The 27,524-nt window shown below is 42.1% G+C and overlaps 1 protein-coding gene across 5 annotated transcripts in view; it reads left to right on the top strand.

Moving 5' to 3' along the window:
- The window catches only part of FBXL13 (F-box and leucine rich repeat protein 13), a 164,117-nt gene that overhangs the window by 111,371 nt on the left and 25,222 nt on the right, over positions 1-27,524 (top strand). For all 5 annotated transcript variants that reach the window (XM_042859369.2, XM_005305811.4, XM_065557102.1 and 2 more), the window contains 5 exons: positions 1,273-1,371; positions 2,165-2,282; positions 2,450-2,612; positions 10,622-10,741; positions 12,331-12,457. In XM_042859369.2, coding sequence (XP_042715303.2) covers positions 1,273-1,371; positions 2,165-2,282; positions 2,450-2,612; positions 10,622-10,741; positions 12,331-12,457 — 627 coding nt within the window. The remainder of the gene's footprint in view (positions 1-1,272; positions 1,372-2,164; positions 2,283-2,449; positions 2,613-10,621; positions 10,742-12,330; positions 12,458-27,524) is intronic.

The following is a 27,524-nucleotide window of genomic DNA, read 5'->3' as shown; positions in this document are numbered from 1 at the left end:
AGCCCCCTGCCCCACCCCACCCCCAGGAGCCACTGCCAGATGTGCTGCCTTAGCCCCGCTGCGCGCTGCTGCCACCCCAGAGCCACTCTAAGTAAGCGGCGCCAGGCCGGAGCCTGCACCCTGAACCCCTCCTGCCCCCTGCACCCCAACCCCCTGCCCTGAGCCCCCTAGCCCCCTGCCTTGAGCCCCCGCCACACCCCAACCCCCTGCCCCAAGCCCCCTTCCACACTCTGCACCTCCTCCTGCACCTCAACCCCCTGCCCTGAGCCTCCAATCCCCTGCCCTGAGCCCCCTGCCACACCCTGCACCTCTCCTGCACCCCAACCCCGTGCCCTGAGCCCCCTGCCGCACTCCGCATCCCTCGTGCACCCCTGCCCTGAGCCCCCTCCTGTACCCCAAACCCTTGCCATGAGCTTCTTCCTGCACACCGCACCCCCTCCCACATCCCGTACTCCCTCCCGCAACCCAACCCCCTGCCCCAGCCCTACATCCATGGCCCTGCATGCAATTTCCCCACCCAGATGTGGCCCTCAGGCCAAGAAGTTTGCCGACCCCTGGTCTAAGGGCTTCAGCCCCACGGGAGGTGCCTGCTGGGTCTCAGGGCTTCAGGCCCAGGGGAAGTGCCAGCTGAAGCCCCTAGCCCCACCACCCTGCCGCAGGGCAGAAGCCCCGAGCCCTGGAAGGTGCACCCAGCTCTCGAACTTCTGAAGATTGTCATATGCGGCTTGGAAGGTCAGTAAGTTTTGCCACCCCTGCACTATGCCATCACCCAGCAAGCTAGAGATGATGCCAATTTCAGCCACACAGTCTTATAGCCAGTCTGTCTTTGAACTCCAAGCCCACCTCCTGTACAAATGTTTGTGAGTCACCTACATTGGAATGGACATGTGCAACCACTCGAGGAAGAAAAAACAGTTACTAACCTTTCTTTAGCTGTTCTTCGAGATGTGTTGCACATGTCCATGCCAAAACCCACCCTTCATCCCTTTTTATTTGAGTCAGTCGGTAAGAAGAAACTGAAGGGGAACAGGGTTGGCAGGGCCCTTTATACCAGCGCTATAAGCACAGCACCAGAGGGTGTCGGAGCCGACCCGATGGATACCACTAGGGAAAAAATTCCAGCAAGTGCGCATACACCTACATTGGAATGGACATGTACAACACATTTTAAAGAACAACAATTACAGGAAGGTTAGTAACCATTTTTTCTTTGTTCTGTTTCCTGCAAGATGTAAATGCTTTATAAAACCCGATTTCTTTTTTTTAAATCAGATCTCTGTTGATGGCTTCAGATATATTGCTAACAGCTGCAGTGGGATTAAGCATTTGGTAATCAATGATATGCCAACTCTTACAGACAAATGTATTCAAGTAAGAAACTGAAAACAATCTTGCATTTAGGGGAAATTTCTGCCATTGAATACGTGTGTACTTTTCACAGTGACGTCAAAGGAAGTTGTGCACATGCAATCTAATAGGAAAATTTCACCCTTTAAACACTTTTAACAAGAATATATTTTTTAAAACATCACCAAACAAATTGATCAATTTTATTCCAGACTAGATTTACAATTCCTTTTAACTCTTGATTACTCTCAGAAAGTTTCAACAGTTGTGCCATCTTTTCCCACCTGTGCATTGGCACAATCAAAGCATAATCTCCTAACATATAAATAAGACTTATTTGGCTTTATTTTGTATTTAAATCAAAGGTTAGCTGGCCATTAGTATAGAATATCAGGCCAATATTGTACCACTGATTTTTGCAGAGAACTTCCTGTTGACTTTAATGAAGAGTTCTGCATTAAAATCGAAGGCACAATAGGGCCACAGATATGGTAAAAAAATTTCAAGCTTCTGCAAATCTAATTGTTATACTAGATGCATACTCTTGCATTTCTGACCCCCAGCATACCTTGGGTCACTGATTTTTTCCCCGCTTATGTTTCAAATTATAATAAAAAATACAAGATTTTAAGTTCATTATCTGTACCATTGGTCACAGTTTAAAAGTTTAGTATTAAAATTGGGTTATAACTATAATGGAAGAAAACACAATGGTTATTATTAGATCAATTAACAAAATATTAGTTAGCTTTTGGCTATGTAACATACCACAGATGGGGATGTTCTGTTTCACCATCTTTTTTTGTTTTCTTTAAAGGCTTTAGTTGAAAAATGCCAACAGATTATGTCTGTTGTTTTTCTGGACTCTCCACATCTTTCTGATGTAGCTTTTAAAGCCCTTACTGAATGTAAACTTGTCAAGGTCAGAATTGAAGGTCAGTGACTTTACAGTATTTCAGCAGAATTATTAATTTATGCTTTTAGAATCTGATCTGGCTCATTTGAAAACAGTAGGAACGTTTCAATTAATTTCAGTGGGGATTTGGATCAAGCCCTTAATGCATGGCTAATCTGTGATTTATGCCTTCATGTATTTCAACAGGAAATAACCGGATTACTGATCTAAGTTTCAAGTTGATGAGCAAATCTTGCCCACAAATCAAGCACATTTATATGGCTGATTGCCAGAAGATTACAGATGTCAGTCTTAAGACAATTTCTCCGTTGAAGTATATTCTTGTATTGAATTTAGCAGACTGTGTAAGGTAATAAATTACATCCAGTTTTCTGTGATCTATTTATTTTAGTTAAATGATTTATATTCCTCTTAAGGTGAATTGCTTTCAGATTTAAATGCTCTGACTGTGCTAATAAATATATAATTAATTTATTTTACAAATATTGCATATTTGGTATATTTTTGTTCCAAATATACCAAATACATACCAAATGCAAATACATTTTGTTCCTGTAGCATGTTTTGAAAAATACATTGGATATAAATACACATAAATACCCAAATCTAGCAAAGCATTAAGCATGCGTGTAACTCTTAAGTACATGAGTAGTCCCAGGCATGTACTTAAGTGCTTTGCTGGATTCAGGCCATAGTGAGGATAGTACGAAACAGAATAGAATGTACAGTGGGACAGGGCAATTAGAGTTTAAGGGTGTTTTATTAGCTTCTTGAAGATGGAGGTAATGTATTCGGACTAGGAAGTACTAGGACATAAACAAAACTACCTTCTTTTTCACAATTATCAGCATAAAAGCAACAAGTTGCATTACTGCAGAAATATAGATTTGATGTAAAATCTGTTTTCAAATTTAAGTTTGTATTACGTCATTAGAAACAAAGCCAAATAACAAATAGATTATGGGCCAGATACTGGCCCATGCTCCAGAACAGCACAAAAGAACCCTAAAACTGTCCCCATTCTAGGTTTTGTGGTGTAGTGGATGTGTCAGGAGGGATGAGCGCAAAAAATTATTTAAATCTTGGCAGTGGCCCATTAAATTGTGCCATGCAACTGGGTTGCTTACTTATCTTGAGATTTCTAGGGTCATCCTCATTTTAAGGGGGCTACATTCACAAGCAAAAGGATGGCAACACTCTCATGGTGTTGTCCATCATCCCATCCAGAATACAGTAAAGTTTCTCCCGAGGCTGTTGTTAATCTTCCTGATCCCATCCATCTGCTCTCGCTGACACCCAGGATGTGTAAGCTGTAGCATCTCATCTCTCCTGTGACCTGAGCTAGCTTCCCTATTTTGTACATTGTCTGTACGTTCCGAAAAACAAGTTTGTTTTTTGTCTTGGTGTTGAGCACGTCAGTCTTCATGCCAGTGGCTTCCTTTCGGCTTTCACCACTGGCAATTATATGGGTCATTGACTCCTGAAGGCAGGGGTGAAAGTAAAATGGAGCTCTTTCCGGTATGGGACTGCTCTGTTCCCCTCCCTCCCCCCCAGAATGGGCAGGGCCTCGGGTGGAAGGGGCAGGACTGGGGGTCAGCGTCCCCCACCCAGTCCATCTGAGCTCCCTGGCCCGTGCCGCCCGGGGCTCCAGAGGCGATTAAAGGGCCCGGGGCTCTGGCCGGCGCTGCCGCAGTAGTGGCAGCGGTGGTCAGAGCCCGAGGCCCTTTTAAATCACAGCCCTGGGGCAGCTACTTTTTACCTCCCCATCCCCTGTCGGCGGCTGGGGGGGGGAGGGAGGGACAAAAGGGGCAGTGATGTTAAAGCACTGCTGCGGCAGCACTTTAACGTCCCTGCGGCAGCACTGCCCCTTTTGCGTACCCCATCGGTGGCCCTACTGGGTCGTCGCTGCCCCTTTTGCGCCCCCCCATTGGCAGCCCTGCTGGTAGGAACCCAGCAGGGCTGTCAATGGGGGAGAGCAAAAGGGGCAGCGACGTTAAAGCAGCCACCTTTTACCAGTACACCGTACCGGCCCGTACCGCCTTACTTTCACCCCTGCCTGAAGGCCATCACACACAGTAATGGTCGATTTCTCCACCGCTGTTTCCATAACATATTTTGGTTTTTTAGGGGAAAGGGTTGTTAGCCCTGTGCCTACCCCCCAGCCTGGAGGACCAGAGTGTCTGTTTTTTCTGGCCCCTTCCCCACAGGCCAGTCCAGCATGGTTGAACCTGCCAGGAGCAAAAAGCCCCTGCCGACAGAGACTCGGTGGATCGTTAGAGCACACAAGCTGTCCTGCCATGACAAGGTATGGACACCAGAGGACAAAATCAACCACAATAAGACAGATATCATGACCTTTAATGTTGCCTCACCATCACCAGTACGGATAGAGGATCATGTTCTCACCAATGTAGAAATGTTCACATACTTGGGCAGCACCATCAGCCAGGATGGTGGAATAAGCCAGGACATCCGGAACAGAATCTGAAAAACCAGGAATACCTTCAGGAGCTTAAATACAGTCTGAAAATCATCAAAGTACAATGCCAAAACCAAACTCAAGATTTATCAGAGTTGCGTACTTTCAACAATTCTTTATAGTGCAGAATGTTGGGGAATGAGAAAGTATGACGTGTCCAAACTGTCTTTATTCCATACAACCTGCCTCAGAAAAATCCTCCGTATCTTTTGGCCCAGAACAATCTCAAACCAAGATCTATTGACACAGTGCAGCCAAGAGAATCCGAGCACCATCATTGCCAGGAGGTGTAGGAGATGGATTGGCCATGTGTTTCAGATGGAAACTGATTCCATCAACAGAATAACAATAAGATGGACACCTGAAGGCAAGCGAAAATGAAGCCACCTGAAAACAACATGGCAAACAGCTGTGGAAACCGAGCTGCAAAACCTGGGGCACAGCTGGGGAACTATTGAAAGACTTGCCAGAAACAGACTGGAGTGGAGGAGCTTTATCGCTGCCCTAAACGCCAGAGGCATAATGGGAACATGATGATGATTCACAAGCAATTAAATCACTTTGGGGCTTGTTGATGCTGCATCACAATGTGATAACAATACATGTAAATATAATTTATGTTGTGTTGAGATGTACCACTGAAGTGGCATGACATTATGGTGGTGGAGACAGCTGCCTGAATTTGCTTAACACTTAGATCACATCTACACTAGAAAGATTTACCAGTAACATTTGTACCTACATAGAGCTGTTGACATTGTAACGTTGCTGCTGTGTGTGCACATTTTGCTGGTGCTGCCTGTCTACACTGTGAGAAGTTGTATTGGCAAGACACACATTGCTGTGGGTAGGTTTCCCAGTGTGCACTGCATGATCTAGCACACTGCCTTGTGGAACATTTAGGAAGTGCATTGTGGGATGTCAACATTCCTGTCAAGAAATCGTATGGGAGCTTAGATTCAAGTTCCCACAATTTGCTCTACTCCAGTCTCCATCCCATAATCTCATATTTTTGTGCTGTATTTTTTAAAATTCCCACAATTATTTGCACCGATTTCGATCTCTCTGCCATCTCACTGGCAGAAGCATAGATGGTGAACAGAATGCTGGAGTTCTTGTTTCTGTTGTAGTGATAGGGCACCTGGGCCTGATTCTTCTGTATTTGCAGCACCTCAGAACTACTACAGTGGCCAGGCATGCAGTTGTGAAAATGAGAAATTTGAGCAGGAGTGGATGCTGCAGACAGGGAATGAAAATCGCCAGGTACAGCAGACATTCACCAGCTGCACATGGTGGAGTAGTGCTTCCGGGCCTGTGAAATGAGCATTGAATTGAGGGATCACATTGTGATGCAAATCTGGGATACCTGTGGAAGTTTGTAATGCAGAAGGCCACATTTTTGGAATTGTGTGCAGAACTTGTCCCAGTCCTCCAGCACAGAGACACCAAAATGAGAGCTGCTTTGATAGTGGGGAAACAGGTGGCAATCATGCTGTGGAAGCTAACAATACTGGATTGCTATCCATTTATAGACAATCAATTCCATGTTAGGAAGTCTGCAGTAGGGGCTGTTGTCATCCAGGTGTGGAATACCATTAAACATGTCCTGCTACACAGGATTGTGACTCTGGGCAATATGCAGTGAATAATAGATGGATTCAATGCTATGGGCTTCCCAAACTGCAATATGAGAGACATATCCTGATTCTGTCTTGCTTCTGAATATACAAACAGAAAGGAATACTTTTCCAAGTTATGCAAACACTGGTAGATCCCTGAGGATGTTTCACTGACATTAACACTGGGCTGTCTGGCAAGGTGCATGATACTTGCATTTTCAGGAACACACGACTTTGATGACAAGTTGCATTCACAGAGATTTTTCCTGGACCAGCGCATTCACAGTGGTGTGATTGCAATCCCAACTGTGATTCTTTGGGGGTCCCAATCTATGGCTTATGAAACCACATGTTGGGCTCCTGGACAACAGTAAGAAAAGATATAACTATCCTCTGAGCTGGGTGCAAGATGATTGTTGAATGTGCATCCGGTAGATTGAAAGGACGGTGGAGTTGTCTCATGACTACACTGGATCTCAGTGAGCCAAATATTCCTGTTATTGCTGCATGGTGTGTGACTCACATCATATTTGTGAGGCAAATGGGGAAACGTTACCAACAAGATGGAGGAGGGAAACTGGAAAATCTGTCTGATTTTGAACATCCAAACCCCGGGGCAATTACAAGAGCACACCAAAGTGCTGTAAAGTTGAAGGAGGCTTTAAGAGCACGTTTTAGATAGTGTTCTCTAGTAAGCCAGTATGTTGCTTTGTGTTTATTTGTGTCACTTTGCAATTAAATTGTAGTTTGCTTGTATCTGAATTAGAAATGAAGTGAATAAATCCATGGTATGCCCACATCTTGAATACTGCATACAGATGTGGTCTCCTCATCTCAAAAAAGATATACTGGCATTAGAAAAGGTTCAGAGAAGGGCAACTAAAATGATTAGGGGTTTGGAACGGGTCCCATATGAGGAGAGATTAAAGAGGCTAGGACTTTTCAGCTTGAAAAAGAGGAGACTAAGTGGGGATATGATAGAGGTATATAAAATCATGAGTGATGTAGAGAATAAGGAAATAAGAAAAAGTTATTTACTTGTTCCCATAATACAAGAACTAAGGGCCACCAAATGAAATTATTGGGCAGCAGGTTTAAAACAAATAAAAGGAAGTTCTTCTTCACACAGTTCACAGTCAACTTGTGGAACTCCTTGCCTGAGGAGGTTGTGTAGGTTAGGACTATAACAGAGTTTAAAAAAGAACTGGATAAATTCATGGAGGTTAAGTCCGTTAATGGATATTAGCCAGGATGGGTAAGGAATGGTGTCCCTAGCCTCTGTTTGTCAGAGGGTGGAGATGGATGGCAGGAGAGAGATCACTTGATCATTGCCTGTTGGGTTCACTCCCTCTGGGGCACCTGGCATTGGCCACTGTCGGTAGACAGGATACTGGGTTAGATGGACCTTTGGTCTGACCCAGTAAGGCCATTCTTATGTTCTTATGTTAATATACTGTTTGAATCTGGAGAGAGGATATTGGGTTGTGGGTCATATGGGGGTCCTATAAGACAAAATAAATCTTGATTTTCACAAACCAAACTTTACTGAACAATTATAAACCATAACACTTCTACAAAACCCCACTTAAAACAATTTTTAAAAAAAAAGGTGCTGAGCTTTCCTGTATGAATCACTTATCAGAGTAGGTTCACTCACTGGGGTTGAGTGGAAGGGATAGTGTGACACACTATGCTGGGAGACTGGGGGAGTCCTATGGGCCAGGCCCTGGAACCCTACAATTGTCCAAGCATTGCAATGGCTGCTGGGGTGCAAGTTTTTGGGAGATTTGTATCTGTATATGTTGTCCCAGGAGCTGCATAATGTCTTGGTAGACTTCACTGTGCACCTCCTGGTCCTTCTACCTCTCCTCCAGCAAGTGCTTTCTCTATACTCCCTTGTTTTGTGGATCTTGAACCTGGAGCTCCTGAAGAGATCTGAGACCATGTCCTCCACTGACTGTTTTTTTTTCCTTTCGAACAAAGTTAGTCTTTTAAACAGGTTTGTGTGTGGGGGTGCCTTAGGATACCTTAGGCAAGGTCACTGATAAACAACAAGACAGACAGACATTGTTAGATTTAAAGGCTTGGCCTACAGAAAAAGATAAATGAGAAAATTCCCTAAAAAGTTCCCCTAAAAAGTTCATAAAAATATGAACAGGGTCAGACTTTCCAGGCTGCTTGCATTAGGACAATTCAGCAGCTCCCAGTATGGTGAGTATATTGTGGGCACTTATCACAATATACTCCCCCCCAAAAGCAGTGAGAGGGGGATGATCTACTGTGTCCTTGGTATCAAGTATCAGGGGGTAGCCGTGTTAGTCTGTATCTACAAAAACAACAAGGAGTCTGGTGGCACCTTAAAGACTAACAGATTTATTTGGGCATAAGCTTTCGTGAGTAAAAACCTCACTTCTTCGGATGCATAGAGTGAAAGTTCTTGGTAATAAATATAGAGATAGTGCAGTAAATATTGCAACATTTATTACAGGCAATGGTGATTCTCGCTGAAAAAAATCACTCATGAAGTAGTCAAAGGCCAAGGGAAGGCAACTGCTCAAGGCAACACAAAGCCACTGGGCCCTTATGCTCCTGGCCTCTTCACAGTGATGGTGCTGCCGGAATTCATTGCAGAGTGGCATGGGAAAGTTTCCTAAAGCAGGGAAGAACCAAAGCCACCCTTCCAAGAAATCTCAAGGCAAAACTTAAAAATAACTGCTTTAAAACTTTATCAAGATTGTGCCAGATGATAACAGGGAGATCTGTGGCAGGATCAACACAACACTCCAAAAATGGAGGAGAGTGGTTGCCGCTGCTTAGCCCTACAGGTCAATTCAAGGCCAAGCTCTTCAGAGCTAGCAACAAACTGTCTTTCTATACCTGGATCCAATTACAGCATGCAAATAATTTGTTTTGGGCTTGCACTCTTGGATTGGAAAACCAAAGCTCTGCATTTTTTGAAGTTTAAAAAACATGTTTCCTGTATACTGTTAGCCATAGAAAATCAGGTAGTTTGAATGAGCAGTTCCTGGATTGCTTGCAAGAATTATTTGAAATTTTCTATGTGTTTTATTTGCATGTTCAGATTTCAGTATCAGTGTTTTTTACTTTTTCTGCTTGCAATGCATTTATTTAAGTTGCTCTCTTTTTTGCATATGACTGCCAGTGCATGTTGTTAAAATAAACCAGGTTCTTTGAAATGCAATTCCTTTGGTCCCTGCCTGTGCACTTTTGGATGCTATTTTGAGTGTGTGTAGGAGGATTTTTGCGGCGCATGAACAATTTATTTTTTAAGCCATGAAACAAGTGGTAGCAGTGGGTTTTTCCTCCAGGCTCATCTGGGTTAGATTTGGCTTACACTCCTGACTCTCCGTGTTGTCGCCATCATTCACATGCACCCTCAACAAGTTCTTCATCGCTGGTTACTGCTGGGGTTCCTTCCTTCAGGTCTTGTGAGGTGTCCATGGTAATTTCTGGGGTGATGGTGGTTGTGTCCCCATCAAGCATGGCATGCAGCCTCGACCCTGGAGCGCTGGTGGCGCAGCCGCAGCTCCCCTCCCGTTCCAGAGCACTGGAAGGGCGGGCAGTGGTTGGCCACAGCCCCTCCAAGTCCCAGAACACCGGGATGGCAGGCAGCATGTGGCTGCAGCCCAAACTGGGGCCACTGCACAGGGGACTGGAGCTGCTGCAATGTTCCTTCTCTTCACAGGCTGAGGAAATTCAGGACTTCTTTCCTGGATCAGGCAGCAGCTTGAGGTTTAGCTGGAGTTTTGTGGGGAACCATAACTATGTGGTCACAGAGGTGTGCTTGCCAATGGGGGCTAGCCAGAAGGGAGGCACTTCAAAAATATGCTTGGGTCTTTCAAAGTGTGTGTGTGTGGGGGGGGGGGGCGCGAAGAGGGTCAGATTTCCGGTCTTTGTGACACCTGGGCAGCAAAGTTTAGAGCGGTCATTGTTTCTGGAATAGTGGCATTGTGGGACTGTTCCTGGAGGACTATTTTGCTGCTATAAGTAATGCAGTATCCACTTATACATTCTACCATTGCACCTGTGCCATTAGAGGGCTTCTTTTTCATAAGCCAAGCTATCAAATTTTTCCTCTGGCTACTTATTCAAATTTGGCTAAAATAAATGATGTTGGGCAACTATCAGTTTCAGTCACTGTTTATCTGTAATGCCGGTCATCAGATGCAAATTATATATTAAATCATGTGCATTATGAAAATATGTATGTGTGAATATGTTTTTGTATTTATATTTTAGAATCAGTGATGCAGGTTTACGATCATTTTTAGAAGGATCTTCAGGGACAAAGCTAAGAGAACTGAACTTGACTAACTGTATCCATGTCACTGATGCCTCCCTCATGAAAATAGCCCAAAGGTACTGTATTATTGTGCCACCAGTATTGATCTGGTGGTAATTAGTAATTATTCTCCTAAAATATTATTCTTTAGAAAATTAAATTTGGCAAGTTATAGGGCTCAACACAAATTCTGTAGCCTGTATTATACAGGAGGTCAGACTAATCTATTGGTACCTTCTGGCCTTCAAAATCTATGAAAATGATCGCTATGATGGAGAGTTCCTCTCTACTAATTCAAAAAACGTCTTAAAAGCTTGTTGCCAGGTGGCAGAGTTGTCTTTAATTGTAAGCATTTCAAAGCTACATTTTTTTAACTCAATAAATATGCATAACCATGGTTGCACAAACTAATGAGGAGGAGGAGGAGGGAGGAGTGCTGGCTGTATATCTACCAAAAAGTCATCTTGCAGTTTCAGGAAAAGATGGCATAATGCAGGCCACTGTTAGTTACTCCTCTGAGCAGGAGCAACGTTCATGATTTGCCAGTGTTTGCTGCTAACAGTAGCATGCATGTTAGCATGTTGGGGGATGCCTGTGTCTTTTAGCTGGCAGACAAGATTCCTTTGAGGCCATGGAGTGTGGGCTAGGGCACTAGCTGGGTGTACCTCTACTGTTCTTCTGAGCACTAGAAGGGTTCCTATCTGCTGACTGTATACGAGGAAGAAGCTCTTCATACTTTTCTCTCTTGTAATGCACCTACCCACCAAAGAGGGGGTCTAGTACAACATAGTTTATTCAAAAAGAGATTTATTGGATTATTGTCATTTAATGTGTTTAAAATGTACGGAATTATTTTTCCAGAAAAAAACATGCATGAAATAGTAGATTTCATCCATAGTGTAGAATCAGGGTGAGCTAGGCCCAAAAGAACTGACATGTAGTTCTGATGTTCAAAATATAAGGCTACAGTGTTTAAGAATATATGTTTTGAAACAGATATTGTTGGTAGTTTAACCTTTTCATTGGATCAGTGTTTTTATTAAAAACCTACACTATGTAGAACAGTAAATATTCTGTAGAGTTTGGATATTTTGAGGCTATTACGTAATCTTATGTCTTGATTACATGATCTTGTTGCCACTGGCTGGAGTGGCTCATAACCTTGAATGCAGACTGTCATAAACAGGGCAGATGCCCCAAATTGGCAATGTGTTCTATAATTAGATTTCACCTTCAAATATACTCTCTGTGTAATGTTTAGAACTGTGAGTAGCCCCATTGGACAAAATAGCTACTTATAGTACTGAGCACTATTCCTGGCAGTAAGAACTGGGCCCTATTTCTTACTTGGACGTGTAAGCAATGTCCTACAAGCTGATAAATTGCAGTCCAAGTTTCTGATGTTGGGTAGTGTTTGATTACTGTTTGTTCTTCATATTTTGGTTGTAGTATTTGTTGGTTTCTAATTTTTGTAGCTCATACATAATTTTGTATTTTTCAGTAAGTCATGTACCCCCCCAAATCTTACTGAAACTCAGTGGGAGCTGAGTGCCTGATTTCTTAGGCTACCTTGAAAATCCCAGCCAAAGGTATTACAAAAAATGTACATAACATAATACATTTCCATAATGAAGTGGAAAGCTCACATTTCTGTGTTTTAATTTAGGTGCCATAATCTGGCCTACCTGAATATGCGTTACTGTGAAAGCGTGACTGATGCTGGGATTGAGGCACTGGGAAACATGACCTCATTGATATCTATTGATATTTCTGGAACCACTGTCTCAGATATGGTAAAAACTCCATAAAAGAAAATCAATATGTTTCTTACCTAGATATTTTTCCTTAGTAATCCACACCCCCATTTAAAAAAAATCACAGAGATATTAAGTAGTGAAGTTACCATATCTTTAAAATATTCTGTAAAGCTTTGTAGACTATTTTGTACTGATGAATTTGATACATTTCAAAAACAGTTTCATAACTGCAGTAGTGTTTTAGCTTAAGAAAGGGCAATGTAGTAATTGGGCTTTGTGAAGGGATCTCTGTGGGAGTTTGGAATTCAACCCCCTGACTTGCAGGCAAGCCATGGAGTTGCAATTCAAATCCTCCACATTCATTGTTCCATGCCATGCCTCTTTGCAGCTGCTATGCAGGAATCCTGGGCCATTGAATCCTCATAATTGTGAACTCAGTGCCCCTGCCCCCAAACTGCCTTACATACTGCCTTACTAAGGGGCTGTGCGCAGTGACCTTCTCCCTTCAGCACCCATCCCTCTTTGACTCAGACCCTGGAGCATCCAGGGCAAGGCCAGGAGCTGGATGAGGAATATACACATTGCCCAGGGCCTGGAGGGAATTCTGCTGTAAAGGTAATACAGACCAGGGTTGAATTTCTCATTCTATAGCCCTTTTCCAGGGAGAATTAAGCTGGTTGCAAATCAGAATTTTCATCTTGTGGGAAATTCTAATACTGTAAAAATTCTTTTCATCCTGAATCAAGACAAAAAATTGAAATATTGAATTTTTTCATGGAATGGAAAGTTGCCAAAAAATTTCAATTTGGAACATTTCACTTTGACATTGCATATGGAAATGAAAAGTTTTGATATTCCCAAATCAAAATATTTCATTTTTGATTGTTGAACTGACTTAAAATGTTTTGTCTTAAGTTGCCAGGCTTCCCAGCCAGAGTGGGGTGTTTCCCAAGACACACACGATCAGATGATTTCTATGCTGCACTATGGTTGTTCAACCAGAGGGGGAAACTATGGTGCATCATGGGAGATGTAGTCCAGTCAGGGAGCTCAGCCCATGAAGGAGAATGGAGACACGAGGCACGCAAACTACAACTCCCAGGAGGCTTGGCTGCAGCTCAAACATACAGAGATTTATGTTGAACTGATCCAAAACAAAATGTTTCAATATGGTTTGGCAAATGGAAATGTTTTGACTCAGGTTGATTAAGCTTAAGGGAAAATCGAAAAAATTAGAGTAAAAAATTTCCAAAGGAAATTTTGAATGTGTGAAAACTGCATTTTCTATTGAAAACACATTTAGATAGAATTTGTAACAGCTCTAATAGAGAGGCCCCCTTACATTGTGCTCCAAGGTATAGCTGCTAGTGAAAGAAGCTCTGGCAAGATAGCTTCAAAGATGTCAAGTTGCCAGGAGCAGGAAACAACCATAGAGGGCCTTGGAGCCAAGTTAGACACGTGGGGCTTCCACACAGATGTTCATGGCTCTTGGCAGATTCTCCAAGATCCACAGTGCTAGGAGCCAGGTCATTTGCTCCTTCAATAGGAGTCCAAACCCATCTCTCCTGATAGAAACGTTTGGAAGAAACTGTGAGAGAAACCTCTGCAGCAATTTCTTTCCCCTGGACTCCTTACTGTGTGTTTTAGTACAGGAGAATATGCTCTTCAGTGTTGACTCAGACCGTGTTTATGCAAACCTGTGAGCAAGAAAATCAGTGTTTGGCTCTAAAGCAGTATTTGTTCAAAAGCAATTAAAAACTCCTTAGCCTTGATGGAGGCCTAGAAAAGAAAAGAGTAACCCAAATAACAAGAGGTGGGGGGGAAACAAGGAGTTTTAATTTAATTTAAAATATAATTTAGCCACTGTTGGTATTTTTATAGAATATTTTGTGTGAGATTTGGAATTCTTGGAACTGTAAACTGTAAAGTTTTATAATGTAAGAATTTTCTTTTGATTTTCTCCTCTTTTTTGACCACAGTCAGACAGTTAAGATACTGTATGTTGCTTCTTATTCTCATTTACGTGCAGCAGAGCCCCATGCTGCAGGCAATCATCCAAACTCTGTTGCTGACACTACATTTTTCAGACATTCAGTTTTCCCTCCTCCCACAAGACAGATAAGTTAACCCTGAAATTTACCATTTATCATTGTATACAGTGTTATTGTAGCTGAATTGGTCCCAGGATATTAGAGAAACAAAGTGGGTGATGTAATATCTTTTATTAGACCAACTTCTGTTGATGAGACACAAGCTTTTGAGCTTACACAGGCCTCTTCTTGAGGTGTGGAAAATGTACTCAGGCCTTGTCTATACTGCCACTTTACAGTACTGAAACTTTCTCACTCGGGTGTGAAACCCCTCCCTCCCCCCCGAGCGATGCAAGTTTCAGCGCTGTAAAGTGGCAGTGTAGACAGTGCACCAGTGCTGGGAGCCAGGGAGTGCTCCCCTCATGGGGGTGGGTTTTTTTACAGCTCTTTCCCAGCACTGGTGCCATGACTACACAGCCACAGCAGTGCTTTAACATTGCTAGTGAAGATATGCCCTCAGAGTGTCATGGCTAAATACAAGGTGGAACAGAATGTTTAGCATAAGTAGTTAACCCATATTTCAAGGGACCATTCAAGATGAAGTGGCCCGTTAACACCTCTCCAGTCATGGGGAGGGGAAGGAGAAGAAAAGCTGGTGAGGGAGGATTTAAATGAATTATAGATTGTTGTAATAAGCCATAAATCCAGTGTCTCTATTCAGGCCATGATTTTTAGTATCTAGCAAAGTTTTGAATTTAAGGTCCCAAGCTTGTCTTTTGAAGGTGTTGTGCAGGTTTCATTGGAGAATGAGGACTGAGAGGTCAGCTATAGAGTGATTGCTTTGTGAAAAGTGTTCACCCACAGGTGATACAGTACTTTTGTCTTTTATCATTTTTCTGTGTGAGTTTATTCTAGAGCGTAGTAATTGTCTGGTTTCACCCAGATAGTTGCTATTGGGTCACCTGTTCATGCTCTCTGTATGTGTGTATATATATCTCCTCAATATATGTTCCATTCTATATGCATCCGAAGAAGTGGGCTGTAGTCCACGAAAGCTTATGCTCTAATAAATTTGTTAGTCTCAAGGTGCCACAAGTACTCCTGTTCTTCTTTTTATGGATGAGGTACATCACATTATATGATAGGCATGTGTAGGATCCATAGATCTTGAAAGGTGGAGTGTGGGAGAGCGTTGATCATCGTAGAAGTGGATGCTAGTGTGGGAACGTTCTAGAGAGAGTTCAGTGGATGGGCGGTGGTTGGTGAAGTTGTGGTAGAAATCTTTCTGGGAGTTTAAGTCATCTGTCCAGAGGATGAAAATAACATCAATGTATGTCAGGTATATCATTAGTTTTGAGGTGCCTTTGTCCAGAAGTTCTTCTTCATAGTGGCCAATGAAGAGGTTGCCATATTGGGGAGCCATTCTAGTACCCATGGCTGTTCCCATGGTTTGGACAACATGTTTGTTATTGGATTTAAGATTGTTATGGCTGAGAATGAAGTGGATGAGTTTGGCAATATGTTTAGGATGGATATCGTCTGTGGATGAACACTTTTCACAAAGTGTTTATGCTATATCTGACGTCTTAGTCCTCATCCTCAAAAGAAACCTGCACAACACCTTCAAAAGATGAGCCTGGGAGCTTAAATTCATAACTTTCCTAGATACTAAAAATCATGGACTGACTAGAGACACTGGATTTATGGCTTATTACAACACTCTACTTAACTCTCCCTCTTTCCCTCCTATGACTGGAGAGGTGTCAATGGGCCATTTCACCTTGAATGGTCTCTTGAACTATGTATTCATTATGCTAAACATTCTGTTCCACCTTGTATTTAGCTGTGACACTGAGTACTTTTCCCAGACCCGAAGAAGAGCTGTGTGTAAGCTTGAAAGTTTGTCTCTCTCACCAACAGAAGTTGGGCTAATAAAATATATTGCCTCACCCATCTTGTCATTCATCATTGTAGTAATTTCTGAACTAACTGCTTGCAGTGGCCATTACACTGTCATTCTCTGTGCTATATACTGAACCCAGAGTATACATCATATCCTTACATCTTGAGACATGATATGAAAAGTCATCTAACAACTTTTTGTTTAATTTGTGTGTGCTTTGAGTTTTTGATGAAAGAAGGATTAATTTAAACTTATTTTATACACTTTTTATAGTAATATAAATGAAGTTCAAACAAGATAGATATGTACACTTTTAATTTAGACTTTTTAAGTACTGTGTAGAAGTTAGTTTTGAATACTGTAGTAAAGAACATCAGGTTTCAAGCCCAATGGATCCAACACCATTAAATGGTGCTATTTAGGAGAAACCATGAGGGCCAAATTCTTTTCTGCACTCTGTACAACAAATCTCTATTGCATATTCTTCAAGTATTCTGTCAGAGGGAGTTGAGTAGGCTTGAAACATGCCTAATATGCAACATGGATTTGCACTTCAGAAGAGAATTTTGTTTTAAATTTGGGGCCTGAGCCATTAGCTGTCCTAATGATGGAGGTTAGAATTGCTGCACTGCATACATACATAATATATTTTGTATAGTGGTCAAAAATCATATGCAATCTCTGAAAATTTTTTGATTGGATTACTGGGATGAGATATCATAAATAGGAGCCTAAATTCAAACTCCTACTGCCATATTTAGCGATCTGCCTGGTTTTCAAAACTGGCAACACCCAACAGCTTCCATTGCCTAAATATAGATCTAGGAGCATAATTTTGAGAGGAAAAAAAATTGCCATTCTGGATAAAGAGGACACTTGACATGTTCCTTGTATGGAAAAATTTGCTGACACTTGGAATTAGATTTAACAAAAGACCCATTTTTTATAGAAGAATATTTCAGGAGCCCCATTGGACCCACTGTAATGAATATTGTAATGCTCATAGCAAATTCATTTCCACTCTGTCCCATGCCTGGGACAGTTTTAGAATGATTGCCATGTGGTGCTTGAAGAGGCTAAGCTTCCTTTCTAAGCTTTTCTTTCAAGATGTTAGGCCAGTTAGTCAAAACAAAAGAAGAGTGCCAATGGAAATACAACAAAAATTAATATTGTAAATATTCAAGCAGCAGTATTATTCTTAGCCTATGTATTCGTATTATATGCAGGGAAAAATACTTAATTTGTTAGATATCTCAGCAAGTAAATTCATGAATAGGGCCCTGATTCCACACATGCTTACGGTTTCACTCTTGCTTAAGTATCTTGCTGAATCAGGGCCCAAGATTCGTGATGAACAAAACCAAGCCGGTTCCCATTAAGAAGACATGGGATTTATGAATGCAAGAAGCTGATATGATGCCTTTTTCTGTTCTTGATTTGTTATATTTCATAATGATATTGTGGCACCATTACTATGGAACTTATCTTAATTTGCTCATTAGGTTTCAGACTGTTGCTCTCACTCACCTGAGGCCCAACTGTGTTACTCTTGGTCACAATGTTGAGTACTTACGAGAGTAGTCCAGTTGGGACCACCTGCATGAGTAAGTACTCACTAACATGAATAAGGACAGCACAGTTGGGTCCATTGAAATCAATAGAACTACTTTTGAAGTTCTAGTTAGCCTGAGACAGAATGACAGAACCTGGCCCCAGATAATTTTGTGATTAAAAACTTAACTGAAAAAATTGAGATTTCCTGATGGGTTACTACAGTTTTGATTCTAAAAAGCAGATAGGAGGAATTTCTATTCCCTGTACATATTATGTTTTTGTGAGCCTGATCCTGCAAGCCCTTGCTTTCTCATGGGGCCTAATCCAATGCTCAGTTAAGTCAATAGGAGTCTTTCCATTGACTTCAGTGGCTATTGGATCAGGCCCATAGTGTTTACTCTTCCCCATAGAGCCATTGACTTCAGTGGAACTGAGTGCAGGAATGAAGGTTTGCAGGATCAGGCACCAAACTGGTAACATCAAAAAATATTGTTAATGTCAAAGGAAAATGTGAATGTATTCACTTATTTTCATTTAATAGAAGACCATCAAGGTTAATAATGTTTAAGACACTTTCCAATCAGTTACAGTGTATGTTACTTTTGGGAAATTGTTTTTTTCCCCTTTTACAAGACTTAAAACGTGCTATGATGGTAGCACGGAAGTACCCGATATGCACATTTTCAAGCAATTTCCTGTCTGCAGTATTTCCAAAGTACATCTGCTGTACTTTAAAAATGTAAATCCCTTCATTTCTGTTACTCCTGCCTTCCCTCCATGGAAGATGGGATCCAATATTATGTCTATGCTACCCTTTTATTGCCTTGATACACAGGTCATAACTACACTTAATGGAAACATAAGCTATAGCCTAACATTCTTGTGTCTGCTGTTTTCATTAAAAAGGATATAAGGATTTTTGATCTGTCTAGGAACAAACAAGTTTCAGACATATCTCAGCCCAAAGACATACAGTACAATCTTCTGAAAATAATGGGATATGAGCAAGGACATAGCCTATATTCTAATACGTCTCAAAAGTATTTTATTGAAGGGAAGCTTTCTCTTTTCAGTTTTACATTTCAGAATACATTTCCTTATTTATTAATAATCAAAATGGTTTTGATAAATAACACGTATTAAAAAGTCACAAGAATGTTTTTGTAACAAAGATATTGTTGTTCTTCCCCTCATACTCCAAAATGGATGCTCAAAATTTCTCCAAAAAGTAGTTTCGGGCTGCAAGCAAGTCTGAGAAATTTCAGCCTAAAGATTAAAGTTTTGGAATGTTCTTCTTTGAGTGTTTGCAGACATGTATTCCACTCAGGTGTGTGTGGGCTGAAGCTGGAGAACACTGCTGAGCAGTACCCATCAGGGCAGCGCTTGTGCCCTCTGTCTCTTGTAGCCCCTCCCATGGCTATATAAGGGCCATGCGGGTCCATATAAGGGCGGTGCTCCCCTGACTCCCCTGCATTCCTTCTCACTGCCTGCATCTTGGGTCAAAGCTTCCTGTACAGATTTTACCTCATGGTTTCTGATGACAACAGTGAGACTGTATGTAAAGTTAATAAGTAATACCTTAGTACTTAGTTTAGAAATGAGTTCTCTTTATAATGTTACATGGATATGCCCTCACTAGGGTTTAAGTACAGTCCTTTGTTTGGGGTGGCTATCCCCAATAATGACCTCCACACGGGTGTTTGTTATGTATAAGAGAGGGGCATATTAAAGAAAAGTGCTCCATTTGCTGCTCCTTTAAGAAAAGGACTCCGGAGGCCCGGTGCTTACATATAATACAGCACTTCATGGAACTGCCGTGAAGCTGGATTGAGCCCTGGGGCCCTCTGCAGATCGCCAGGTCCATCAGTCTTTGGAGCTGATGCTGACTGCAGATAGGCTGCCAGATTCAGATTGTTCCCTTCCTCTGGTCCCCCAAGGAAAAGGATTCAGAAAACTAATTGGAGCCATTCCAGAGCTCAGAGAGAATCTCCCTCCTCTTGTTAGAGGAAGGTGGAACACCACCATGTTTCTTTCGTGGGCTAAAACCCACTTCATCGGATACATGCAGTGGAAAATACAAGTAGGAAGATATAGATACATCGAGAACATGAAAAAAATGGGTGTTGCCATACTAACTCTAACGAGACTAGTCAATAGTCTCGTTATAAGTTGGTATGGCAACACCCATTTTTTTCATGTTCTCGATGTATCTATATCTTCCTACTGTATTTTCCACTGCATGTATCCGATGAAGTGGGTTTTAGCCCATGAAAGCTTATACCCAAATAAATTTGTTAGTCTCTAAGGTGCCACAAGTACTCCTGTTCTTTTTGCTGATACAGACTAACACAGCTACCACTCTGAAACATGTTTCTTTCGATGCCTTAGATAGAGCTGGGTTATCTATCCACTTTCCGTAGGGTGACCATATTTCCCTAAACAGAAAACAGGATGCACAGGGCTGGCCCAAGCTTCCTGGCATTGCTGCTTGCCCCCCTCCCTCTGAATGTTCTGCTATGCCCCCAGTTAAGCCAAGTAGCAGAGATGGGGACGGGGGGGAAGAGGAATGGGTATGGGCTGCGATCTGGACAGCAAAGCAGGGTGTGAGGGTGCAAGTGTGTATGAGTACTTTTGGGCTCAGAACCAGAGGTGAAAGTATTGGACTATGCCCAAACACGACAAATGCCCATGTTTGCCAGAAGAGTCAGGATGTTTGGGACAGGGCTTAAAAAGGAGACTAACTTTCCGGTACCAAGGCAAGATCAGACTGGCACTATACCGTCGACTCCACCACCATCCGCTGAACAGCCACTGAATTCAGTACTGACATCACTTTTTACACTGACAGTCTTGAACCCACTGGCTTACCAGAAAGCAGCTGATTTACTCTCCCTTTTGGTCCTGGACTCTCCTCTGATTCAGTTACTTCAGGGAGATCCGCCAGAAAAATGAACCCAGTCCCGTCATCAGCACTGAGACATCCTTTTTTGGTACCAATACCATTTTCAGTGCCCAAGACTTTGCTAACCTGGACTTCAGCATCTGTGGGACCAATTCCTGATCCAGCACCAACCTTTTCCTTGGTACCAGCTGTGACTATGGTAACGATGGGCTTCCTGATAATGAATGTTATTGCAGCTTCGAGTTGCCAGTATACAATGGCAGTGGCTACAGTTCTGGCTGAGATCTCGATGCAGCACTGGACTTCAGTCAGAGCAGGGTGTTTGGTAGCCCTAGCAGGTTTGGCCCCTTCATTACTGGCAGGCTATTCAGGGGACTCTTCATACTTGAGGTCGGGATCCCCAAGCCCCAGACTCATCCTTCCTGGTTCTGGAAGATTTTAAGGCTTATCAGGAGGATGTCTGCAGCATAGGGTATCCACACTGAGTTTGTCTGAGAGAACACCCATACATTGCTGGACATTCTGCAGATTTCAGCCCCGGGAAGAGTAGCCTTCCCTATCTATGAAGTTGTCTTGGAGCTGGCAAGGTCCTTGTGGCATACACCAGCGGCTGTGCCTGCTACACTGAAATGTACTGACAAATGTTACTATGTGCCGGTGCAAGGATTTGAGTGTTTCTACTCACATCCAACTCCCAATTTGCTTGTGGTGACTGCTGCTAATGAGAGACTGTATCAAGGCAGATATAAATCCACACCTAAGGATAAAGAAGCCAAGAAATTGGATTTAATGGGGAGGAAGGTTTATTCTACATCTTCCCTCCAGATGTGCATTGCTGGAGAGCAGGCACTCTTGTCTAAATATAACTTTGTAAGTTACCTGGGGATGTCAGGGAAGAGTTCAAGGCTTTCCTGGCAGAGGGCTGTCTAGTGGCATAGACATCGGTGCAGTCAGCGCTCCATATGGTTGACACCTCATTTAGGATTATGGCCTTGGCAAAAACAATGAGGAGGCCTTCTTGGCTGCAGAACTCTGGCATTGCTCCAGACATGCAACAGACCATAGAAGACTTACTGTTTGATGAACGGTCTTTGTTTTCTGAAAAGACAGATGAGACATTACATTCTTTTAAGGACTCCAGGGCTACATTGCACTCCTTAGAATTTATACCCCGGCAATTAAAAGGTGACAGTGAACCCATTCGCTGTCACCCAGAGAGCAATGGAAAGGCAAATGTGTAAGATATCGCTCTGTGATCATATACCGAATGAGGAGATCAGAAGGCGTACAGAGGTGACCAATGTAGTGCAGGTGATGTATGACGCAAAGCGAAGATGGGTGGGTCATGTAGTCTGCAGGCAAGACAATAGGTGGACAACCTGCATCAGTAACTGGATCCCAGAGGCCACAAGTGACCGCTGGGCAGACCGAAAACATGCTGGGCCAATCCCATGACAAAACTCTTTGGCCAGAAATGGAAAGAACATGCTCGCACATCTGAATTGGATATATGCTTTTCCTCCTATTCCTCTCATCTTTCAGGTTATCCTCAAGCAGAAGTTGGACCATGCCAAACTGGTTCTTGTTGCGCTGGCTGGGCCAAGACAGTGTTGGTTCTCTGAGCTTCTCAATTTGTCTATTTGACCTCCCAGATCTCTTTCTCTATTTCCCGAACTACTGACTCAGCACCACAGCCAAGTTGCACATCCGGCTCTGAGCAGTCTACATCTCATGGCATGGATAGTGTATGGCTAGATGAGGAGGAAGGTTAATGTTTGGGAGTAGATAGGAGGGTCCTATTTAACAGTCGGAAGCCATCTGCTAGGACTACCTGTTTAGCCAAATGGAAGAGTTTTTCAATTTGGTCAATATCTAAGGAAATTCCACTGATGTTAGCTCATGTTCAGGACATTTTAGATTATTCATTACATTTGTCGTCCTTGGGTCTGTCTCTTAGCTGATCGAGGGTTCACTTGGCAGTGATCTCGGGGCAATCAGTCTTCCCAAACTTGGTGGTAGTGAGATTTCTGAAAGGTATTGTCTGCCTGCTTCGACCTGTAATTGTGGGACCTTAATACTGTACTGGCTGCCCTCATGGGTCTTCCGTTTGAGTCACTAGCAACTTGCTCGTTGTCTCTCCTTTCCCAAAAGACAGCCTTTCTTGTTGCTATAACTTCCACAAAAAGAGTCAGTGAAGTGCAGGATTTTATGGCAGGGCCTCCCCTTACTCAGTTGTTCAAAGACAAAGTGTCCTTGAGGCTACATCTGAAGTTTTTGTCCAAAGTAGTTTCACAGTTTCACCTTAACCAGGTTATTTACTTACCTGTATTCTTTCCTAAACCACACTTGAATGCAGATGAACAGGAACGTCAGACATTAGATGTGAGATGATGTCTGGCATTCTGTCTGGAAAGAACTAAATCATTTTGTTCTCAGCTTTTTGTCTTTTATGCGGATCAGATGAAAGGTCAACTAGTATCTGCACAGACAATCTCTAGGTGGATAATTTCCTGCATTATCACAGGTTACGGAGTAGCTCAGACCACACACACCTCCACAGACTTTATGGGCTCATTCAACAAGGGTTCAAGCAATATTGATCACATTTCTCAGCGATGTTGCAGTTTTGGACATTTGTAGGGCTGCTACATGGGCTTCTGTACAAACTTTTGCCAAAAATTGTGTGTTCGCCACAGTATCTAGGTCAGATGCAATTTTTGGGAAGGCAGTTCTGCAGTCATTATTTAAGCAGACTTCGAGTTCCACCTCCTACCAGTACTGCTTGTGAGTCACCTGAGTGAGGGAATACATCTCTGCAACCACTCAAAGAAGATAAGACGGTTACTTACCTGTACAATAATGGTTGTTCTTTTAGATGTGGGTGGAGACAAGTATTCTATGATCCACCCTCTGTCCCTCTACATGGGAGTCTTTGGTCTCTGATTCTGGTGCGAAGGAACTGAGGGGGGATAGGGAGGTGCCACTCTTATATCGCCATGGGAGGGGCTATGAGGATCAGAGGGCGTGAGCGCCATCCTGCTGGGTACTGCTAAGAAAAGTTCTCTGGCTTTCGTGCATGCATACCTGAGTGGAATATATGTCAGCACCCACATCTTGAAGAACAACAGTTACAGTACATGTAAGTAACCATCTTTTTTAAACAACTGAAACCAAGGGATTAAAATGGAAATGGTTATTCAGCCTTTACTATGGCAGTGGCCATTTATCCCTCTAAAACACGGATAAACACAACAATATTTTAAAAATACATAGTCCTTGAAAAATATGATCTTAAAAATCTTCCTAAAAACTCCTTTTTGGGGGCTAGCCTTCTGCTACTGATCAGCTTCCATGTGTTTTTGCTCTCATAAGGTCTTCAGGGCAGGGATGGTCTTGTTCTTTGTATGTTTGCAAAGTATCATGCATACTTCTGGCACTGCAGAGATGATAAAATAAATACTTTTTGATAAGATTGTAAATACATTTGAAAAATATTTGTAGGCCTTTCAAGCTTCCATTATTGAGCTAAAGCATGTGTATTTGGGCCAAAATTTACTTGCCTAAGTCCTGGTCTACACCTAAACATTAGATTGACCTAGCTACCTCAATCAGGGCTGTAGTTAGGTTGACCTAGCCCCCCACTGTAGACACAGCTAGGTTGATGGAAGAATACTTCTGTTAACCTAACTACCACCTCTCGGAGAGGTATATTAACTACATTGATGGGAAAACCACTTCCATCAACATAGGAAGTATGTACGCTATGGTACTAGAGAGGCAGAGCTGCAGCACCATAGTTGTGTTGCTGTAGCTGCTGTTGCATAGGCATACCTAACTCCCCAAAACAGTCCTAATGACCTCAGTGCAACTGCTCGTGTGAGTTAGATGAGTAGTATTGGCCCTAAGCATCACTCTCATGCTCCCCACAAGTTTGTTAAAAAGACTCGATTTTTTTTTTATGTCTCTTCAATGTACTTCTGGGAACTCTGTTCTAAGTCTAAGAGTCTGAAAACATGCAGCTGCCTGATTTTCATCATGATATGCAGATAGCTATACTGCAACCATCTCTAAACAGGTTCATTATTAGCCGAGATTCTGTAATGAAGCAACTACCATGACAATTGTACAATGTAAGTTAATTGTATACATTTTCTATAATAATTTAAGGCAAAAAATATAAGTTTCTCTAGGTATTCTAAAGAAAAAAACATCAAGAGCAGGAAAGGAATTACCTTTATTTAGTAATTTATCCTATCACAGACTTGACATACTAGTAAGTCTGGTTTCAACTAGAGGAAAACAACTCCGACACTTATTGTTTATATCTGTCTGGTTTTAAGATTAAGTTAGATAAGTTTATGGAGGGAATGGTTTAATGGTAAAACATATTAGCTGAGGAATACCGAGCAATGGTAGGTAAATAGTATAATGGCTAACAAGGGTTAGGCTGGAGACTCTTGCCTACATGCTCGGGGTCTTACTGATCGCCATATTTGGGGTCGGGAAGGAATTTTCCTCCAGGGTAGATTGGCTGAGGCCCTGGAGGTTTTTCGCCTTCCTCCGCAGCATGGGGCAGGGATCGCTAGCAGGAGGGTTCTCTGCCAATTGAAGTCACTAAAACACAGGATTTGGGGACTTCATCAGCAGAGTCAAGGGAAGGGTAGGGACGGTTTTGTGACCTGCAGCATGCAGGGGGTCAGACCAGATGATCATAATGGTCCCTTCTGACCTTAAAGTCTATGAGTCTATGAGTCTACATAAAAGAAGAGATGTTTTTTGTGACCTCAGGCTAATCGCACAATGGCCCAAAATTTCAAACTTCATTGTCTATTGTTAGGCACGTGAATCGATGTTTAGGCATTACATGTGGCCTGACTTTTAGAATTGCTGAGCCCCTGCAATTTCCATTGATTTCAGCATCTCTGGAAAGTCATGTCACTATTTAAATATGGAATTTGGTATCTGAATTCAGTTTGAAACTTTGGTCTAAGTGACTTGTTCAGAGTCACACAGGCGGCGTGTGTGATTTTGATGGGGATACTCTTAGGAGTGAGGATTTGCAAGATGAAGCTCTAGAACTTTAACAGTAATCCTTTGTGCAACAGTAGAAATTCTGGACTAATCAGAACATATTTTGACTTATTTTAAAGCACATCAGAAAATTTAGGAAAGCAAAATTCTAAATGGGAGATCTTATTTGTACCAAGGCAAACCAACATACATTATAGCTGTTGACCTTTAAGGGTATAAAGAGATATGTGGATGAAAGTCTCAGCACAAGTTGAAAATAAAGTGGCACATGGTTATTATTAGTGAGAAACGGTCAGTCTGTATTTGAAGGATTTGAGAGCATAGACTTCCAGTGTGTGGGCATACATAATAAAAAGTTGTTCTTTAGTATTGCCTCCTGCCATAGCCTCATATGACTTTTGGCTCTAGCAAGTGAAGACCCTCCATAGATAGTCAGAGTAAATGGTCACTTTCCACTCTGCAAGAAGCCTGTGCAAAACAATAATAATAAACTTTACACTCTCTTATTTTTCTTTATCACATTTCCTTCTTTTTGCAGCATGGCTGTTCTGAACGATAGCAGATAATTTGCTGGTCAAAATGTTCACACACCACTCATATAGAAGAAAATGAAAAATTTGTTTTCTGGAGGCTCACTTCGTACTTTGTTTTGGTTTTACTACTGTAAAGCATGCAGGTCCCTGGACATCTGGCATCAGTATAAATTTTTTAACACCAAAACTCTCATTCTCCTTAGGGTTTGAGAATGATGGCCAGTTTGTGCTGGCCCTTGCCCCCAGTGTACAAGGAAAAGAAAATTCAAACTATCTTCCCTTCCCAACACTGGGACTTGCCGTAGTTGCAGTCCTGAACACAGGAACTGCTTCCTGCAGACATGATATCCCCTGGAGCTCCTGCTAGGGTAGTCTGACTGTACACAACCTCTGGCTTGTGCCTAACCGGAACCATCTGGCCCTTGATTTGAGGCATAATTTAAATGTAAAATAATTGAATATAAAGCTTGGTTGAAGAACTGCAACTAGTATTTGTTTTTTGCCCACATAGTTAATGTAGACTTGTTTGTGAAAAGCTCGTTTCAGTCCAAAATTTTGAAGCAAATCGGTAAAATGGTTCACTTTATGAAAACGCTAATTTGTTTACTGGAAGTGAAAACATTTAATGCATCTCTGCTTTCTCTACTTCCTTTTCTCACTTATATGAAAAAGTTAATTGTTGTTGTTTTTTCAACAAATACTTTCTTAAAAGACCACACAGCAATTTTTATCTAACTTGGCTGGAGTGAAGAGATCTGCACAAAAGCCATAAATTTGTTGATTTCCAAACGTAAGTGGATACAGATAGGAAATCCAGCTCAGATGACCAGTTCTCCCTAATGAACTCTTAGAAGTATTAATTTAATTTAATTTTATTTAATTATTTAATTAATGTAAGGAGCTGGTATGTAATGAAAATTATTTCTGGCTCCAAAGAAAAGAGTACAAATCAACATGATGTTTACTTTTGAACCATGTGAGGATGGCTACATAAAGGGATCATTTTCTGGAGGATAGAACAGAGGGAGGAGACCTCACTTTGTCTTGAACTCTTCATATGAGTTCAGGCACCTCACTAATTCAACGTCTCAGGGCTTCACTTTCCTCTGTAGAACTGAGATAATATCTCACAGAGGTGTTGTTTGGGTAA

The sequence above is a fragment of the Chrysemys picta genome, chromosome 1 (genome assembly GCF_011386835.1).
Source record: "Chrysemys picta bellii isolate R12L10 chromosome 1, ASM1138683v2, whole genome shotgun sequence".
NCBI lineage: Eukaryota > Metazoa > Chordata > Testudines > Emydidae > Chrysemys > Chrysemys picta.
This window is presented reverse-complemented; position numbering and strand designations above follow the sequence as displayed.